We start from the raw sequence: 21,318 nt of genomic DNA on the forward strand, positions 1-21,318 counted from the left end.
GCCCCTTGTACTGTATGTGTTCCCATGTTTGCATATAGGCTGTAGGAGGAAATAGGAACTAATTTGATTAAAAATACTACCCCATTGTTTCTGCATCAGTCTGTGGGAAACACAGGCCTGCTCCAACAATAATCTAAGTCTGCACACAATGGCACGGTTTCTCTTTTATCATCTGCTGAGTTTATCCGACTGAATACATGTTCCAAAAAGATATAAAGCTTTTAACTAACAATGAATGAGTACACAGTCTGCAAACCACATCACAGAGCCGTCTGTAGAGACAGGAGCATCTCTTCAATGACCTGCTAAAAGCAAAGATGAGGGTTTGTGCTTAAACTATTGTGGAGCTACTAAATAAAAACCTTTCTTAGGAAACTATTGTTATTGCAATATTAGAACCATAAACCATATAGCAAAAAGTAGCAGTAATAACATTACAATTGTAGAGAAACACTGATCAAGTGTGTAAAACCCTCTTGTGCTGGCTCTCCTCAGTTGTTGCCAGACAGCTTGGCTCCTTTACTTTCACAAATACCTCAGAGAAGCAACACGACATGTTCTGGGGCCCAAAGGAACACACCGAAATATTCCAATCCCGTCTTTACAACATCGTGGCATTAATTATGAGAAATTTGTATTGTAATGAGTATTTGAGTGACACGGTAAACTTCTTTTGGTTGGTTGACTGTGTCCTCTTGCTCCCACAGCTGGGTGGGATACAGCGAACCTGGCTTCGAGGGGCAGCAGTACATCCTGGAGGAGGGGGAGTACCCCGACTGTGCAGGCTGGGGAGGGGCTGAGATCCTGTCCATTCGACCCATCATGTCCGTAAGTACCACTGCAAAATACAGGGATTCTACTATTACTAGTGATTTATTTTTATTAGTGCAGTTGTGTTTCTACAACTTGACTGGAGTCCACTGGTGCTCAATTAAATGGATTGGACTTGATTTGGAAAGACAAACACCTGTCTAAGGTCCTACAGCTGACAGAGCATGTCAGAGCAGAAACTCAGGCCTGAAGTCAAAGGACTGTCTGTAGACTCTGAAAGAGGTGTGTATCGAGCAATGGGCTTATGGAGCTAACATTATACCACCCCCTGGTGGCCAGGGGCGACTCCAAAAGACACTTTGTGAACAGGATTCTTTACACATAGCACTGTTTAAAAGCCTCTTTGTCTGGTGATGATTTGTCAAATACAGTTTTGTAAGAAATCTCCAAAACAAAAATTAACAAATGATTTTTTCTCATTAGTATTTGATAGTGATTGGATTCAGAAACCTGACATATTATTTTGATGTCTGAGTCCTTCCTATTGGCCGACGCTCATGCTTTTGAATATTGTCCCCACTTTTGGACGCCTTTCAGAGGAAATAATTGTCCATTAGAAACAGTTTTTTGTGTCATGCGGATTCTACCACGAATGACTGAGATATTAACCAAAAACTAAGACATAAAAATCTGCAATTCGCCAGTTACCACAGCTACCATAGTTACCGTTATCGAATTTTCAGCTGCCCTCCACCTCAATTTTAAGCTAGGCTCTTTAGAATGTTGTGATGTCACGTGAATGCAACCTATTGCTTAAACATACACAATCACAGTGGGAACATGTCAGAATGTAAACCAATATGGTGTAACATAACGAAAATATCCAAATCAGTAAGACTGCGGATGATACATTTTAAAGCATTGCATAGAGCGTACATAAAACCAGCTAAACTCAGAATAATAGATCCACTGGTTTCTGATCTATGCTGGGGAGGTTGCGGACAAAGGACAATCCACATGGTATTGCCCTGAGATCAAGAGTTTTTGGACCCAGATAGCTAGTGCGATATCAGAGTTATTGAATATCAACCTGCCCCTTTGCCCAGCTACCTGTTTATGACTTTCATTGCAGCAAAAACAATAGTGATGATTAATTGGAAAAAAAACAAAAGTTATCTGTTTTACAATAGATAAATGGTTACAAGTAGGACGTTTGTGATTGGCAAAAATGAGTTCTTTTATGGCTTATTACTCTGAGCTACAGTATATGATCCATCTGTGAAGGCAGCCCACAGGTCCTTGGATCAGTAAAAACTCAGCTGCACTGATGCCTAATTCTATGACTTTGTACCAAATCATTTAGGATATATTTATAGGCCGAAAATGTCTCTTCATTTGATTGTACATTATAGTTTCATTTTAATACAGTAAGCAATGAATTAGTCAGTTAATAATGACTATCCTGAGAAGTACTCTCATTAGAAATCTTTAGATTTCCTGGTCTAAAAGTATTTTTCAAGCTGAAAAGGGGAAGTATTTACAGTACTAGTAGCAGTAATGTCTACATTTTACTGCTTCATGTTGGTTGATCCCGATCTACTACCCATTTTGGGCCTTGTCCACATGTAGCAGGGTATTTATAAATTAATCTACACTGTATATATTAGGGCTGGGTTAAATTAATCGATTTGAATCAATTTTCCTTTTAATAGGCCGCTAAAACCCTAAAACTGATTGGAACTAAATGAGATTGAGACTTACTTCTACATGCGGCGTCCACCACATTCCACTCTTCATGTTGAGTGCTCCCTCGTCCCTCTAGCTCTCCAGTGAGCAAAGTTACAGCACGGCAAAAAACAAGTAAAAAATAGCTCTCCATGGATTGCAGCATTAGGTCTTCTGAGAATGTTTTCCTTAAAGGAATAGGCCACCGTTTTTACATACTGAGATATGTTCTTACCTTAGCTTTGACGAGTTCTTTAGGACCTGTCTGATCTTCACCCGTGCCTTCAGTCACGTAAACACAGCGCAGACGGCATTAGCATTTAGCCTCTCCCCCTCTCCACTATAGCTCCAAAACTGGTCAAGATAGAAGCTACCAAGCTCTTCCACGTTTTCCCTATTTAAATATGGTTACGTGAAGTGTTACACTACAAAGTATAATTACACAAAATTAAACAATGTGGATTTTCTAAGCGGATAAAAGGGGGGACTATTATAAAACAATATGTTTTATAATGTAATCTGCTTTGTAATCTGTAATAACACGATGGAATAATGTGTACTAGTACTTTGGAGGTAACAATTATTAAAAAATAATAAAACACAAGATCTTAGGGTTAGAGTTTGCAGTTAGGGTCATATGATACCAGGAGTAATTTGGCATCCGCACAGTAAAGTGAAGATTACTGCGCAGTAAAGTGCGCAGTAATTGGTTCTAAAATTGGTTCTGCGTGATATCCTGAACTGATTCAGAAAAATCAATTGTGAATTGTGAATTGGGCCCTTGTGAAGAGAATCGAATCGATTTGTGAAATCCAAATATTTATGCGTTATAAAGTGCATTCATTGAGCACATTAATTATTTTTGCAGCTGTATGAACTATAACTGCACTGTTATAGCTTTACATACCTGCATAACAATTGTGAGACAATATATATCCTGACAAACCAAATGCATTATGCGTTATCTTCCATCAGCTAAAGGCAGCGTGTGAGCAACTTTCTTGACCACAGTGATTACATGACAGTAAACTGTCCTAATAACTCCAACAACGGCCGCAGTGAGGATCGTCCTAGACAGAACTTAAAAGCGTCCCCCTCATTTTGAAAGTCCATAAACCACCACCGCACTTGATCTGAGCCTGTCTGCACTAGGGCTGCAACTATCGATTATTTTAGTAATCGATTAATCTATCGATTATTTACATCGATTAATCGATTAATCGGATAATAAAAAACAGTTTTAAACAAAGGATTTTTCTGCTAGAAATAGGATTTATTTATTCTTAATTTCTTATCAGTTTGTCCAAAAAGCAGCAACATTTGACTCTCATAAAGAGACACCGGTCCTTATGTCCATGATGAGGAGAGAGAGCAGCTTCAGAGTGTCTTTTTAATGAGTACTTTTATTCTTATTCAGGTGAAGTAGGTCCTGACTGGAGACAGAATCTTGAAATGTTCTGCTGAAGCTCAGGTGATTGATTTCTTTGCCGGGATCTCAACCAGAGGAGTTTCCTAAAAGAGGAGAAGCATTTTAATTATTTTTGTCATAGTATTGCTATAACAGGGATCAACGTGTCAATTTGCAAAACTTTAAAGTACGGATGAGACAGTGTGACTGTGCTGGAGTTTTATTCTGCTTTTAAAATAGTGTGACCACCTCAAATAGTTTAAACAGACCAGTGGGACAATTTGGCAGAACTTTGAAGGACAGAGAAATTTTATTTTTTATTTTTTTATAGATCAGGCATTTTAATCCCACTAAAAAACACCTTTTTATTATTGCAACTTATATAACACTGAGCAACAGATATATTACAAAGCAATTGGATGTAAAAAATAATGATCATCAAAAAAATCATGAGTTAGGCTTCAATAAAAAAGTGGAACATGTGAAGCAGGAGGAACAGAGAACGACATGGCTCTGCAGGACAGTCAAAAGAGGGACAGGTGGTCACGCTATGTAGATCTGTGGATTTATTTATCTTAATTTAAATCGTAGCTACAGCGTAAAGATATTTAGCGCAAAAAACTTTGCAGCAACGGACAAGTAGATAGAGTAGGATGTAAAGGTCTGTGTTTGGTGAGGGGGGGGAAGAGATAAGTTCGCCGTCATACCTTATGTCACACTTTGAAGTAACAGTGGATGAAAGTGTAGATGGTCCTGATGGTAAATCATCACTGATGCAGCTGTTAGCATTGTTGTGGCGGTAGCGGAGCGGGGGGAGCCGTGTCCTTTCGCCTCGTTCGCCTCCGTCCCGTCTTCGCCTCTCGTTGCGGAGTTTCTTCTTGTTTGAGACGTGTTTTGATGATTACAACAGCCTGGTTCTCTGCTCCGCTACCTGGCTCTGCCCGGCTACGAGGCTTAGCACAGCGAGCTCCGCTTTGGTGTTTACAACCATAGAGCTGTGCTCTTCAAAAGCGGCCGTGCGGAAACAAGCGCCACTTACGGTTCCGGGCGCGTAGGCGGCCCCGTTTCATGCGGTTTTAATGAGAAATATTAATAAAGCGAATAATCGAAGCGGGAAAATAATGTTCGAAGCATTTTACTAATCGAGTTAATTGATTTTATCGATTAATCGTTGCAGCCCTAGTCTGCACTTAAACTGCCTTCATTAAAGCGCCAGCACTTTGTTAGTTCGTGCCATTGTCTAAACATTGGCTTGTATCTTGTTTTCACCTTTTTAATTCCCCATGCTCTGCTCCATGCAACATATACAGTGTCAAAAAGAGCCGTCCTTACTCATAAAGTGTCTTTCTGCACATAGATATGATTTAAAATGATAAAATATCAACTATCACTGCGGGGTTCTCTGTGAAGGTCTGAGACAGAGTCCTCTGCAGATGTGCTCAGGCTTTGTGTGTTCAGTTAAGTGTTGAGAGAGGCATTGGACTGTTTATTATGCTCTCACGGGACACAGCTGTCAGTCATACTTACAACAGTGTTTATATATTCATCCAAGAGCACAGGGCTTTGGGCAAAAGGCCAGAGAGGATTTCTTGTACTGTTTATGATGCAGATAGAATAGATGCTCCATTTTCAGTTATGTTTAGAGCCTGGCCACAATTTTGATGTAGCTACGCTTCATTGTACACTACTTTAGTACACTGTACCTAACAACATGTTCTATAATGTAATCTGCTTTGTAATCTGTAATAACACGATGGAATAATGTGTACTAGTACTTTGGAGGTAACAATTATTAAAAAATAATAAAACACAAGACCTTAGGGTTAGAGTTTGCAGTTAGGGTCATATGACTTATTACATTATGCACCTTCAAACTGGTCCAGTGATGATTTATGGACTTTACAAATGTGTTGTATCTATGACAAAGGGAACAGGGTTTCTCAAAGCTGTGTGAACAAAGTGCTCCAGGTGAGTTTTACACACCATTAACACAAAAAGAACATATATGAATGTATGTTTTGACATTGTCTTTCAGGACTTCATGTCTCCTCACATGAAGATGTTCAGTGACAAAGACTTTGGGAAGCTCGGCGTGAATATCGACCTGACGGTTCCCGTGATCAACCTGGATGAAACGGGCTACGGACTTAAAACCCAGTCCATGGACGTGCTCAGCGGAGTGTGAGTACTGCAGTACTGTGCTCTTGGCATTGAGGTGGTGGGCAGAATTCTGTGGCGGTAACTATGGTAATGGTTGATGGACTTATACCTCAACATACATGAATAAAACACAGGTATAAAGTCTTCTCTCGTCATAAAACTAAAGCCTAGATCACAACCGGTCGTACGGGCTCCTACGGCCGGTCTACATGCAAGAAACGCAAGAAGCGCACGGAAAGCGTGCGTGTGACATCATTTTGAACCGTAGCCTGGCCGCTGACCCGCCATGAACGTTCTTTGTCATGTCAAACAAACTCTACTCTCGTCTGTACAGCCAGCGTATGTCTTCTGTAGTTTCTGTGGACTTGGTGCATGTGTGGAGCACCATCAGTGCGGCCAGTGCACATTCAGATATCGCGTGCGTCCTCCATACATGTGCCGTGAGTCACTTGTGAATTGCTTGTTCGGCGAGAGTGCATCAGTCGCACGGAAAGTCCGATAAATAAAGCTTCAGAGGTTGAAAAAATTGGGAGGCTGGAGAGCTACTCGGATGTAAAAAGTTGTATAAGTTTAGTCTTTTGGGTGCTCTTCAGTGCAGGGATCCGTTTCAGCAAAAAATCAAACAAGCTGAGGCACTCCAAAAGTAGAAATATTAAAAAGCCTTTAAAAGGCCTAGAGCCGAAACGTGTTGGCAATTTTACCTAATCTAGCCATGTTTCAATAAAAGCTGGGTAAAAGCAAAGGTGCCTGTGGCCTTTTGTTTTTTGCAATATGCCGAGGAGAAGAGGGAAGGAGGAGAGAACACGTGTCAGAGGAGAGTGAAAGCTTTATGTGTGGTGCAATCAAAGTGTTTGTATCCATGTGTATGACCTGTCGTCACCGTGGCTTCTTCTCTCCAACTCCAGGAAACATGTGTCATACTGTCCAAACATGCGCCTATATATATATACATATATACAGTATTATATCTGCGACAAATATACGCCTTTGGTGCACACACTTCATGCGAAGCCCCCCCTGAGCCCACAGTCAGAACGTTTAATGCAGGTTAGTTTTACAACTGGCCTTAAAATGCATATGACAGATTTAGCTAAAAAAAAAAAATCTTTAGTTTGACCATTTTTGTGATGTTAATAGTTTCACTTCCTTATTGGACACCGACAGGAAGTGACATAGAAGCAAACAATTTGAAACTGTTACCGTGCCGACGATGTTATTTCAATGGGAAATTAGTCAAACTACTATGAAACTTTTCCTACGTCACTTCCTGTCAGTAGCTTAAAAAATGTTCTTGTCCAACATTCCTTAATTAAATTGCTGCTTCCTGAAATGACATAATAATCATTTACTTACAACATAATTGTTTTTTATCATAAAAACGAATTATCATAAAATGATAATGAAGTCATATGGATAAAATTTGACTTATTTTATCCACCTAAATAAGTCATATTTGCAAAAGCATTAAACCCTGTCATATACACTTTTAATAGTGAAAACGCAGCTGGTTTGAGTGGTTGCTATGGTTGGAGTTGAATGAGCCCCAGGTATGTATATGGTCACTGTTCCTTTAAGATCCAGGAGAGCATAGTGTAGCAAACACTTGAGCGCTTTTTAACCGCAGCCACACCTGGGCTTACAGGCCCAGACTGGAGTCCGGAATATCTGTTCTGACACTCCCAAATTCCCATCACCGTTTACTATACCAACACACTTTTCACAATGAAGCTGTAGCAGTGACAGTAGTAGGAGCAGCAATAATTCTAAACATACCTTTGTGCACCTCACCATCTATATTTCACCTTTTACGATTTGAAATTACATGTTTAAACTGAGTCAAAAATAAGCTTTCACTTTTAGTTAATGGCATGCCAGCCCTGATGCGCTTTTAGGGCTGGACAGGTTCTCTGATGATTTACCATCTTTGGACACGTGGAGGATGGTTCCAAGGAGTAGAGATTACTCAAAACTGCATGACTACTCCCGGTCGAGGGAACATTTTAATTTGGTTTAAAGCTCATAATCAAACTGAACAAGTAATAAACTGATGGGTGTAGGTATTTTTTCTGCTCAAAACGTGTTTTCCTTATAGTCATGAAACTTGAAGATTTGATGAAAAGGTTTTAAAATTCGGCACAAAGCATTGTACAAGTCATTGAGTATCCTGAAGTTGATCTCATTGTATTAGACCTTGACAACTGTTGAAAATACTTTGTAAAGCCTGCGCTCCAATCTGCTCCACAGCTGCGAAACCGCCTCACCTGGGCTGGCTTATTATTTGCATAGCAGTGCTTTTTTTTTTTTTTTTTTCTCTGGAAAGACTTACGAAACTGTTGGATAAGCAACCTCTGTCTGACAGTGTGAGCACAAAGCTAAAACATCAAAAGAATGTGCACTGCCAGGGCTGGATGGTTAATCAACCTGTGATCCAAACGGCAATTTGAATGCTCTGGAAAGGCTGCGTTTACTAATGGCACGTCCTCGCCCAAACAACTCACAATTTCCCACAACTAGTGAGCATCGTTGGTCACTACAGGGGCCAGTATAGACCACGATGCCCCCCCCCCCCCTGGACAGAGAGAGATCCAGAGATGCTCACATAGTTCTTTATTTGGCTACATTATTGACCATGATGCATTGGGAGAGTTGGAGAGGAGCAGGTGACAGCAACAGGTCTTGGACTAAATGTCAGAAATATTATTTTAAACCACTTCAATATATCAGTTCAGTCAATGGTGGCGAGCTTCTATAAGTGTGTTTACGCGCACTGGAGCATCCCTATTGGCTCTACTCCCCTTAGGACAGTTTTCAGCGTGTGGCGTTTATTTGTAGCTAACTGAAAAATCAGGAGACTCAAACTCCCAGTTTACATGATCAAACAAAGGATCCCGGCTTCTCGTATTGAGGCACAGGAGCATTTAAAGTATGAGCATAACACAGTGAAAATATTAAAAGCATAATATGCCTTACCACTGTGTTCTTTTGAATGTCCACTTTGGGCTAAGTCTTTTGCTCGTCCATTACATCCTGAGCTCTGGCAGACAACAGAGGCGGATAATAGTGGGTCATTCATTACCTTTACCAGGAGCAGAGGACTGGGGGGCAGGAGGGAGAGAGTGGAGCTGATGGAGGAGCTGTGCTGAGTGTCTGGAGGAAACCAACGTTTGCAGACAGTTTGTCATACATAGTAGTGAATATTTTAGATGTAAAGAAGCTTCTTTCCATCCAAAATATTCACTACTTTTAGTTCTTTCATGATTAAAGTGATAGTCTGTAAGATTGCAAGGTCTAGGAGAAAGTGAGAGTTAGACTTTAAAGTAAACAATCAAGTCCCCTCCTGATTGGACCAGAAAGCCACTTTGCAAAATGAGGAGAGCATGAACAAACTTTCAAAAGTAAACGATCAAGCTCCCTCCCCCTCTCTCCTGATTGGACCTGACAGGCTGGTCACGGGAAAAGCTTGTCTCATTGGTTAAAGTGACATTCTGATTAGTTGCTAGAGCAGAGAGTGTACACTAGTACACTTGATGTTCTTCAAGTGTACGAGTGTACACTCTGCTCTGACACATACAGTATTGTTGAAGTGTTGAAGACTTTCAGCAGCTTGGCCTCGGACCAAAGTGCCGCTATTGTGGAGGTGTTTGAATGAATTGCCATTGAAGGGCAGCGCTTCTAACTACCCGCATGGGAAATAATAAGATTTACACTTTATTTTGTCGTATCTGAAGAGACAAGGAGGTCAATGAACATTACAACAGAAGCCATCTAAAGACCTTTTAGCCATTTACACCAGGGTAGATGCGGGGGCCGAAATCGTTCAAAATAATAATAAGCACTAGCTGGACCTCTAGAATAAAAAATAAATAAAATTAAATAAAAAAGCTTGTGTCTGATGGTAGTATGTTCTAATGTGTGTGAGCATATAGTGTGTACCCTTTTTAATTGATACATTCCTAAGGTAGTAAAGGTAAGGTAGTTTTAGTTTAGAGTAGGTTAGGTTAGTTAGGTTAGGTAGGAAATAGGTACCAAAAGTAATGTTTCCTAGGTTACTAATGTATTAATGTATTAATGTATGTTTGTGTTTTTTAATGTTGTGTCTTATCTTTGGCCCCATATATAAGCTAACTGTTGCTTCAAGGGTGTCCCATTTATGAATATGCATTATTCCTTGAACAAATTTGTAAATGTTTTTACTGTATATTCTTACTGAACTGAACTGAAAATGTTTTTTTACTGCATCAGTATAACATTTTATTTTATCCTTGTGTTAGTTGCATAGGCTAAAAATGTTTTGCCAAAATATGCTTTAAAATAATGTTTAATTTGTAAATGGATGTATTTACAGTCATTTTGGCAGTATGGTACAGTTTGGGTCAGTAGCCACTTGCTGTTACTGTGGTAACGCTCACCACGTGCAGCTGTTCCACATCAGCACCTGGACCCAAAGCTCAGCGAAGGAAATATATTTCTGCAAAAGCTCCTTGATAAGAGTCTGTAAATTAGGAGCGTGTTCGAAACAGATCCATAATACACTTGCGTGAGTCGGACAAGCAGTGCGGGATGTTAGCGACTGAAGGGAGGAATGCAGTCACATGTCTTGATAACTGTCAGGTACAGTGAGAACTCTATCGTTAGCCATCCACCCATCCACCCATCCATCCATGGATGGATATCCATCTTCTTCCACTTTTGCGTTTCCGGGTCGTGGGGGCAGCTGCTGGAGTTGCCCAAATCACATTGCACCAGCCCCTTTGGCTCCTGGTGGTGGGTTCACAGAAGGACGGCGTCACGATTAGTCTCTCATAAGGGGCTTCTGAACCGCTCTTTGTCTGACCCGTCACCTAGGACCTGTTTGCCATGGGAGACCCTACCAGGGGCACGAAGCCCCCGACAACAGAGCTCCCAGGATCATTCGGGTGCTCAAACCCCTCCACCACGTTAAGGTGGCGGTTCCAGGAGGGGTCTTTCGTTAGCCACATAGCATAATTGTCTAACTGATTTTCATTTTGTTTTTGGAAAACATTTAAAAAGACGTTTTAAAGGAAACACATTGTTTTTCTTTTATTGCCATTTTAACAATACAAAATGACTTAAGCAATTACACTGTGGCTAGTGATATGTTTACATACTCTTCATAAAGACACATTTGCATTTTTTGTCACTGTCAGACATGAAACCACTTTTACCAACTTTTATTTTTCTTAGGTCAATTAGATTTATTGTAATTTTAATTTTATTTTCTAAATTCCAGAAGAATGAGAGATATAATTTTCTACACAATTTTTTATTACTTTTCACTAAACAAAAAGTTTACATACATTTCATTAATATTTGGTAGCATTGCCTTTAAACTGTATATTTCGGGTCAAACGTTTTGGATTTCCTTCCACAAACTTCTCACAATAGTTGGATGAGTTTTGGTCCATTCGTCCAAACAGAACTGAACATTTGTACATGCACATGTACACACATGCCTTTTCAGCTCTGCCCAGACATTTTTGTGATGACCACTTCAAAACATTGACTTTGTTATCCTTAAAGGGACTAGATGCAAGTTAGCCATTTTATACTCGCTACTGCCACCTCAGGTCTTATACGTAACTGCAGCTTCTATATTAAGCTTGTGCATGACGGTACTTCAGACCCGAATGAACACCTTTTTGAGTGACAGTGCAGGATTTTAGAGGCACTTGTGGTGAACAGGTCTGAGCTCATTCTACACATTAGGACATTGTTGGAACATGTAGGGGGAGGAAAATACTTAATTTTAACATTTTTGACTCTGTATAGTCCCTTTAAGCCACTTTGTGACCAGTTTGTCAGTTTGCTTTGGGAATTGTCCATTTGGACCCATCTGCGCCCAGGCTTTCACTTCCTGGTGATGTCTTGAGATGTTGCTCCAATATTTCCACAGTGTTCTTTCTTCATGATGTCATCTATTTTGTGAAGTGCACCAGTCCCTCCCACAGCAAAACAACCCCACAGCATGATGCTGCCACCCCTGTATTTCATAGCTGGGATGGTGTTCTCAGGCTTTTTCCTCCAAACGTGACCATGGTCATTATGGCCAAAAAATTATTTCTTTCCATCAGACCAACACGCAGAATGTTTTGGTGCCTTTTAGTCCTGGTTCTGTCTAGGACACCTGAAGTCTCTACTGACCTGGTTTACCCTGGTTAAGTGTTCTGAGACTGACTGGATCAATGCCCGCACTTTATAAATGACTTCATTCAACCAATTTGACTAAATATGCTTAAAACAAATACCTCAAGCTTATACGAACTTGACTGTTTTCACTAGCAGCTAATTTCGTCCTGGTCATCATTTCGAGTATCATCATTAGAGCTACCCTGGTTTAAACTCGGTTGTTCTTGTGTTGCCTTGCAGCTGGGTGGTGTTCGAGGAGGGGGGGTTCTGTGGGGAGAGCTACGTCGTGGAGAAGGGACAGTACGGGAGCCCGGAGGACTGGGGCGCGACCAGGCCCTCCATCGCCTCTGCCATGCCTGTGCTGCTGGTAAATATATCCCTGTTCTGAAATGCACCACAGTAGACATGAACCATTTGGGTAAATATCTCTAGATTTAGTTGATAGTTCATTTTAATTACCATAAAATCTTAGTTTATGTTAATGTAGTTAATCTCAAAATGAAATCAAACCCTCCCTTAACAATGTCTATTTTGTCGTTGAAATCATGAACTGAACTTACTGACATGAATGTTCACTTTAAATTCACACTTTTCAGATTTGAAATTGTGGCTTCATGTGGATAACATGCAGTATAGGTTCAGATTTTTTTTTTTTTTACCCAAGGGAATTTTCTTATGTAGTTAATAAAACATTTTAAAATCTGAATATAACATTTTAAATTCAAGCTAGACTTTAGAGAGAACAAATCCTTCTGAAGAAAAATCACATAATAATCTGAAGCTGGCCTACATGTTTTTGTGTGTTTGTATTGGCAATCCAAAGCAGAAGTACTTTTCATTTTCATGCGAAGAGAGGGAAATATTTGTCATGAGACTGAATCATCCGAGTGTGAGTCATGGGCATGTGCTGTGGTTAGAGCCGCTAACTGATGACATTCTTTAGACCCACGTCCTTTCACAGCAGAGCAACCTTGAGTAAAACTCCTTTATAAACTGTCAGTGTTTTAAAATGTGTGGATTATAAAAACTATTATGTGTGACTCAGCTTTGGTGTTTTATGTTTGAGGGAATTTTTTTTTGCTGTGACAGTCAGGATTGAGAAACTGGGCTGGTTTAGAGCTCCCTCTGCTGGCACCAGTGGGAATGACATTTAATAAACAATCACTCAATCTGAGCTAAAGCCATGCTAACAAACGATGCAGAGCAGTTTAATAAGGTTTCAGTGAAATGATGTTTGGATCAGAGGAGAGTTCTGTGTTCTACAGATTACACAACAGAATCCAAACTAAACAGGATTACTCAGACCTATGTGAATTCACTTTTCATTCATTTTTAGGAACATGCATTTGTACCTCAAATTCTGATGCCTTGTACCTTTTAGTGCTGCCAACATGAACATTTCCAATTAAGCTTTATTAGTTCATTTTACACATACAGTACATACAGTGGGATTTAAACAGTGCCTCAGACTCAGCATCTGTTTAAGTGTACAAACTTTAGTCTCTCTTTGTATTTTTTGTATGGATTGCTCTTATTTGTCTTGGTCAGAATGGTAACAGGACTGACAGTAACAGGGCTGACAGTAACAGGACTGACAAAACCCACTGAAAACTTGTAGATATTGATTAAAAAAGTGTGAACAGGGACTTATTTGGATTTACACAATAGATATCAGTGCCATAATTGTCCCCTGTCTCCAAATGTCCACAAACAGATCACGAGAGCGTGTCACTGATTTATTTAGATCGTGGGAATGTTCTTCTGAATGCAACAACTTCTTGATGATGATGATGTCATTGGACTGTACTATTAATAAGTCGGGAGTTTATGTTAGGGACTTCACTTAGGGACACACGTAAAACTTTTTAAAACGTCTTCATGGACAATGTGATTCAGTATTTTTTGTTGTTGTTGTTCTAGCTACAATTTACACATATTTGACCAGAATACCTAAACCACATTTTTATTAAAAGTTGATTTTAAAGGTGCATGATGGAACTTTTATTTTTTTTATTTTTTTCATCACAGTGGCTTCTACGCTCCAGGGTCAATCGTTTTGTAGGTTTTCTGGTGAGAGGCTCCATCAGCGGTGAAAGCCTACCAGAAACTCTAAAAACAATAGCTCCTGGAGGATCATTGAGGTCAGTGTAAAGTAAAAGTAAAGTTAGTAAAGATGCCATGCTAACCACTGGGTCACTAAAAGGTCAGATATGCGCAGATAAAAAGTTTTCACATGAGAAGTTTCATAGTGCACCTTTAAATCCTTTACTAAAAATTGTTGAAATTGTTTCAAAATAATGTCATGCAAGCGTTGTCTTTCAACAGTTGCTTGTGATTTTCCATTTTGTGGCTATTTCCTCGGGACACAGAAAGTCACTGATTTGGCAGAACGACCGGTAAAGTAGAGACAAATTATGACACGACCGTGGTGTTTTTGATTCCTCTCTCGTGCCTCCATTTTTTCCTTGGCAGCATCTAGGCCTCTTTGTCGAAAGTGTGGTTAGAGGCTTTAAGATGGAGATGTTCAACTATGGACCTCAGCTACTCTCCCCGCGATGCTGGTATCACAATCAGTCAAATCGATGAACCCTCATTTTTTACCCTATTTGCCTAAAAAATCGCTTAATGTTTAAAAATGTGAAAATACCTCACCCAAAAATGAATATCACAAAACTTTTGGAGACGTGTTTTGTTGGTTTCTTGACACTGGAGACAAACTCGATAATGTAAATGCGAAAATGTAAAACCGAAGGTCATACAAAATGTGGTGCTTGCATCAGAAAGTTAACGATTTAGCAGAAAACTGCTCCGCCTTTGCACACACTCAACTGAGGGAACAACAGTGTCAGCAGGACAAAAGAACAAATCCGTGTTCTTTCTGCTGCTAATTACCCGTGTTCCAGTCCTCACACATTCAGTTCATTATCTTTTTATTTTCATAATTTTTTTCATTCGCAGGAGAATTTCGAGAACACGGCCAAGTTCAAGGTACGCTTCTATTAACTTGTTTCTCTTAAAAGTGTTTGGGCCAAATGGAGAATGCACAGTGTGTCCTTGGTGCAGTAGGTTGTGGTGTGGTTTTCAGATGTTTTTTTTAATGCTGTGATGTCTTCTGGGGGTTAGGTGCAGCTTTTCTCCGAGGCGGATTTCCAAGGCTCTGCTCTGATCTTGGAGGACAGTGAAGGTTCTCTGCCCGATGGTTTTTCTGTGGCGTCCTGCAAGGTCCTGAACGGGAGGTGGGTAAATGTACATTGCAGTAAATGATGTATTTTGAATAGCTGGTACTAGTATTTGGTAGAAAAAACTAAACCACCTGTAAAACGAAAAAGGTCTACTGCAGAACTTAACAAGAAAAATGCTACAGAGGAGAAATGCTCCTACAGCGGTGCGAACAGAGGATGAGCGGGCACCTGTCTTTGGAGCAGCTGTCCTTCAAGTCCAGACGTTCTAAAAAAAAGTCTAGAGGAACACTCTGCGGGGAAGTGCTCACGTGTGTGTAGCTCCCCATATTGACTTCTACCCACGCACAGAAAGTCTCTTCTTCACATTCCGCTCTTCGTCACATTCCCACAAATACATATGGAGTCAACGGGGAAAGGAAGAGATCAATAAACTTGTAAGCTGTTCTTTGCCTTGAAGTTGCTGCTTTTTTAAACTATGAATGCAGAGAAATTCGCTGTCCATCGCCGCTGTGGCCCACGAGGAGTGCTTCCTCAGTGAGAGCGAATCCTCGGCGCAGACTTCAGACGCACGAGGCACGTGGTCCTTGCTTCTGTTTAGTAACGATACACTGCCATGTCCTCCGTTTTGACAGAGGCAGAGCCGTGCGCTCATTTGAGCCTGCTCTGGCAGCATGGCGCTACTCAAAGCAGCACGTATGCTCTTGAAAGCTTTGCAGAAAATGCCCAAAAAATATATAATTTTATGGAAAATAATTAACGGGCAGGATTGTTCCCGTCTGGTATAGAAGAATAATATAAACAGTTCAGACTTTCAGATCTAATCCAGACAGATGAGCAAAGGAGAGGTAGAGCATGGGGAGGTTTAAAGAGGGTTTATTAGGGAGCATTTGCCGTTTAGAGATTCTTTCCAGGACACAATGTTGTTCCCTCATGAATAACGCCACCTGCATTTTCCTAAAGCCCATTTTGATTTGGCGGAGCAATTTCCTGTACTGCTGCAGCCCCACTTTCCTTAATTTGCAGGGTCACTCAAGTCACTTCTTCCGCTGTGGCTGTGGTGTGCTGTGCTCTGGGTCAGCGAGCTACACCTCAGGCGGGAATCACCTTTGCCTGTACAAGTTGATATCTTGTCAATGGTGAGGCACTGAGCCATACTCTGGTACATACGCTGGTTGTGACCACATGCACTGTAAAGCCAAAGAACAGTGCAAGTCAAGCAGAAAGCGATGACCCTCTTGCTTTAGGAAAGACAACACCTCAAGACAATGAACTGGTTGATCATTTGTGTACTTATGACTTGAAAGGGCGTTTACAGTGACTGATTCTTTCTACAAAAACCTGATTGTTAAATGTAACACCGATGGCAAATCCTCTTTTGCCAACGACATTCAAATCTCAAACTGTTAACTTAAAACGCTTGTTTGAGTCCTCATTGAGTCTTCTGTGGGGATTATTCAAAGTGTCATGATGCACACTTCTCAAAGTTATCCACTTCGAGCCCAGACCTTAGAATGACAGTGACATCAAGGACCACTGCCTCCACTTTAGTCCGGTCTCCACAAGGAGCTCAAAGAGAGCATGCACATTCCCGTAAGGCAACGAGGTTGTGAAATAAAATATTAAACAAATATTTCATCAGGAGCAGGCGAGGTGTACACTCCTGTCATAGATGAGATTGCTTTGAAGCTCATGTTTTGTTTTCTCCTGTGAGCGAGGGGCAAGAGGCAGAGAAAAGTTAATGAATGATAGCAATAAAATCTTCATTGGGTTGTGTGAAGTTCCTACAGAGGTAAATATCGAGGCTATATTGTGTCAATAACCGTAGGCTAAATGATTGACTGGACTGGGTTGATTGAGTTGAGGATATTTGGCTTCATTCTAAGGAACGCTTCATTCATGAAGCGTAATCCCCGTAGGGAAATTTGTTCTCTGCATTTGATCCATCTTCAATGCAAACCTGTAGGAGTAGTGAACAGCCAGTGTAGGCTGGTGCTCGAGGACCCATCTCCAAATGTGGAGCCATGTTAATGGTCAGAAACACCTGGCTGTAGGACTAACCTACTGTACATGTTTTAGTGGTTGGGGAAACTTTAGTACCCGGAGGAAACCTAAGCAGACACTGGGAAAACATGCAAACTCCACACAGAAAGGCCCCGTCGAACCTGGGACCTTCTAGTTGTGAAGCACGAGCGCTAACCACTGCTGCAGATAAAGGCACAATGAGGACATCTTCTGCCAGACAAATACATCAGATGAATAGAACAGCTGCTACAAAGCAGCAAACAGGTATTTGAAGCTGCTGGTGCCTCTGGAGTCTCCTGAACATTAAGGTGTAGGACTCTCCAGAGGCTGCAGTTGTGCATAAACCTTCTATCCAGGCCTCCCCTAAACTGTTAATTGAAGCTCATGTGGAGAAACGGCTGCAGTGGACCTAGAAATACGTACAGCATAACATGGTGCATTGCCATGCATGAAGATGATTTTGTTCGGCTCTTCTTTGTGTGCCATAGAAGAAAGAGAGATCCTTTTTCTTTCCCATATTGCTTGAAAATGAGATAGCAATGAAAATGTGTTTGAAATGACCAACAAATACCTGTAAAATTAAGCAAACTCATGGTTGGTTTCCCTTCACTCCAGCCTGTACGGATCAAACCAAAATAAGAGAATGCTTAACAACTTCTAAGTCCGGACAATGTTGCAGACCTTCAAATATGCAGAAATCTGAAGACACACTGGGCAGACTTTACCATTCTTGGCCCCAACAGCAGTACGTGTGCCTCATTTAGACTTTCCATTCCTCATTAGTTTACCACTCCCTCTTCCCTCTGCCTTATACAAACTGATCCTGCTTGTTGATTGCTTCTATTGAATTCCAAGCCTGTGTGTGCTCCATCAGCCTTACGTGGCCCGCAGGCAGGGACACACTTAATTAGGTTGTTAATCAGCCTTGTTCCCCCTCATTAGCTTGTCTCCCTCTGCCACTGTGTTTCAGCTGGCTGGCCTTCGAAGGAAAGGACTTCTCCGGGTGCATGTACGTGTTAGACGAGGGCACTTACCCTGACCTGAGAGCGATGGGCTGTGTCCACAATGACGCCTCCATCCTGTCTATGCAGATCGTCGGATTTGTAAGTCCAACATTTGCGAAAACGGCTGTTTTCGCAAATGCGCCACTATTTTTTAAAAGTAATTTTTCACCTGTCCTTGTCGCAGCCTACGCTTCTCTATAAGCACAGGAGAATGAAGAGTTCATACAAAGGAGTAATGATAACAATGAAAACGTATTCATAGAGCACCGTTCATGTTAGCAAACAGTTCAAGGTGTTGTACAGTGTAAGAGAGATATTAAGTGGATTTTCAGCAAACCTTTAAAAGTAGCATATGAATGGGCAGAAAATTCCAGACAGTTGGACAGTATACTATGAAGGCATCACCAATTTTGTTCCCTCTACTTTCGCGGATTTCCAATAGAAGAAGAAGAAGATCTTTATTTATATAGCGCCTTTCACAGACATAGTCACAAAGCGCTTTACATGAGACAATTGTATATGCACTCCATACTCGGTGGTGGTGAGCTACGTTTGTAGCTTCAGTTTCCCCTGGAGGAGACTGACAGAAGTGCTTTCGCGACCGCACACGTCTGCGCCAACGGTCCCTCTGACACCACCATACACTCACTCACACACATCATTCATCCTGGCCTATTGTGCAATAGGCCTGCTTCAGTAGAGCACAGTGCTCTAGATCAGTGGTTCCCAAACTTTTTTCCCCTACGTACCCCTTGAGTTGTTCATTTACACTTCAAGTTCCCCCTACCTCGAGGATATTGCTAATACATTGTGTAGAACTAAATGATGATTATCAGTTTTACTTTCTCTTTGTAATCTGTACCCCTGCTGAGGGCTCCAGAACCCCCAGGGCTCCCCGTACACCCTGGCTGGTGAACACTGCTCTAGGTGTTTTTTAATTGTCCAGCAAGTTGGTGATGTGGTCAGGAGCAAGGCTTTGGAGAGCTTTAGGCCTAGTCCACACGGAGGAGGGCTTTCATAAATTTTCCCTCCGTCAAGAAAAAATGTTCAGCCCACACTGCCCACAAAAAAACACCGTCCACACCAAACCGCATATATGCATTGTCAAGTGTCAAGATTTGTCAATTATAGATTTACTCATAGTGTACTTTATTATTTTTTTTCAAGAAAGAATTTAGAAAGTACAGTATGAAAAACCTAAAAGTACAATTACTTCAAAAAGTTACTTGAGTAAATGTAACTTTAGTACTACCCACCTCTGATTAAACACCTTAACCTTCACTTTTTACATCAGCAGAATATGTCTGACATCATCAAGCAGCTTCAAAGCTCAGCTATCGCAATCTTTTCTAAAGCGTATAGCAGTATTTAATGACCGTCTCAGACTAACACTAGCTTAATGAACAATATGAACAGCTCACATTCTGATCTCCATCACAGATATTTCTTATCATCATGTCAAATGTGGGCTTATTGAAGATAATGATGAAATTGAGCCATTTTGTTTAGCCCACTCTGTCCCATATTACCCACCGGCTCCGGTTCACTCAGGGCTGTTATCCGTCCTGCGTCTATTGTTCCCGAAGCAATGGCGCTCTCTCGCCCATATGAACCTGATGCCCTGCCCGGCTGGCTATGACTGTATGTTATTGTGTGGTCTCCAGGAGTTCTCTGTGCCCTCCATCATCCTGTTCGAGCGCAGCGGGCTGAAGGGGAAGCGTGTGGTGCTGAGCGACGGAGTGGTTAACCTGCAGATGAGCGGAGGAGGCGGGCGAGTGCAGTCCGTGCTGGTGGAGGGCGGAGTGTGAGTGACCACACTGAACCAGATAAAGGGGACATGCTTTATGAGCGTGTTATCATGTTTTACCCTCAGGCAAAGCAGACTTCAACGGATCATTAATGAAGGAGTACTGAAGAAGGGCTGTAGGCCGGTGTAAGTGCTGGCCAACAATCACTGCAGGGGTCAGGTCAGGACCAACTGTATGTTCAAGTGAGAGCAGATCCAGCTGAGTGTCCACAGTCTGAGAACTGTCTCTTTACAGCGATACTTCTCAACATTTATGTCACTTATACTCCGTCACACTCGAGTACCCCCTGACTCCAGACGGGAGCAGCTGGCCCATTTTTGGCCAAGTTTGACATAAAAATGTTGCTCAGGACCTTGTGTTACCATTAGGCAAAAGGCTCTTAACCAGTTAACCAGTTAACCATGAACATCCCTAGATTCCGTTCTTTTGTTTCCAGGGTTGACCTCAGCCCATTACAGGTCCATAACCATTTGTTCCTCAGCCCTGTTAGCTCCCAGACCCCAACACCCTCATGTAGGACCTATGTAAAGGACATGATGAGGCCGTTCACACACAGACTTTGTGAAATGAAACAAAAGACCCAGAGATAAGGAGAATAACGCATTCCTGGGTCTGGAGTGTTTGTGGTTTCATATTATGAAACATTTTTAAGAAATAAAATAAAAATAAAATCTAATATTTTAGAGCAGCCACAATATTACATTACTTAAAAGTTACATTATGAAGTAATGTAACTTTTAAGTAAGTTATATTACTTCATAAAGAATAAGTTACATTACTTCATAAAGAAAAAGTTACATTACTTCATAAAGAATTTAGTAAATAGTAGGAAAAAAGTGACCAAATGCTTAAGTAAATTACTTAAACAACCCTTTGAGCACTCTTTTGTATTTACTGACAGTGGAAAGATGAACCTCGTGTTTTACTTAAGTACTTCAAAATGATATTACTTAAGTGATGGATGCCCTAAAACCACACCCCCTCTCTGGACTGGCGCTTGGCGAGGTTTGAACCGCCTTCCTCCTGGTTAGGCTAACTGTTCCTGTCCTCCTGTAACCCGTCTCCCAAATCAAATTAGGACGTGCGCCACT

At 41.1% G+C, this 21,318-nt stretch overlaps 1 protein-coding gene across 1 annotated transcript in view; it reads left to right on the forward strand.

The window, feature by feature from the left end:
• Positions 1-21,318, forward strand: part of LOC306975203 (beta/gamma crystallin domain-containing protein 1-like) — a 282,258-nt gene that overhangs the window by 250,868 nt on the left and 10,072 nt on the right. Inside the window, exons 14-20 of the mRNA XM_079572657.1 lie at positions 708-828; positions 5,940-6,085; positions 12,452-12,578; positions 15,170-15,199; positions 15,335-15,447; positions 18,386-18,518; positions 20,084-20,223. Of these exons, the coding sequence (XP_079428783.1) occupies positions 708-828; positions 5,940-6,085; positions 12,452-12,578; positions 15,170-15,199; positions 15,335-15,447; positions 18,386-18,518; positions 20,084-20,223 (810 nt within the window). The remainder of the gene's footprint in view (positions 1-707; positions 829-5,939; positions 6,086-12,451; positions 12,579-15,169; positions 15,200-15,334; positions 15,448-18,385; positions 18,519-20,083; positions 20,224-21,318) is intronic.

The sequence above is a fragment of the Gobius niger genome (assembly GCF_951799975.1).
Source record: "Gobius niger genome assembly, chromosome: 15".
In the NCBI taxonomy this organism is placed as follows: domain Eukaryota; kingdom Metazoa; phylum Chordata; class Actinopteri; order Gobiiformes; family Gobiidae; genus Gobius; species Gobius niger.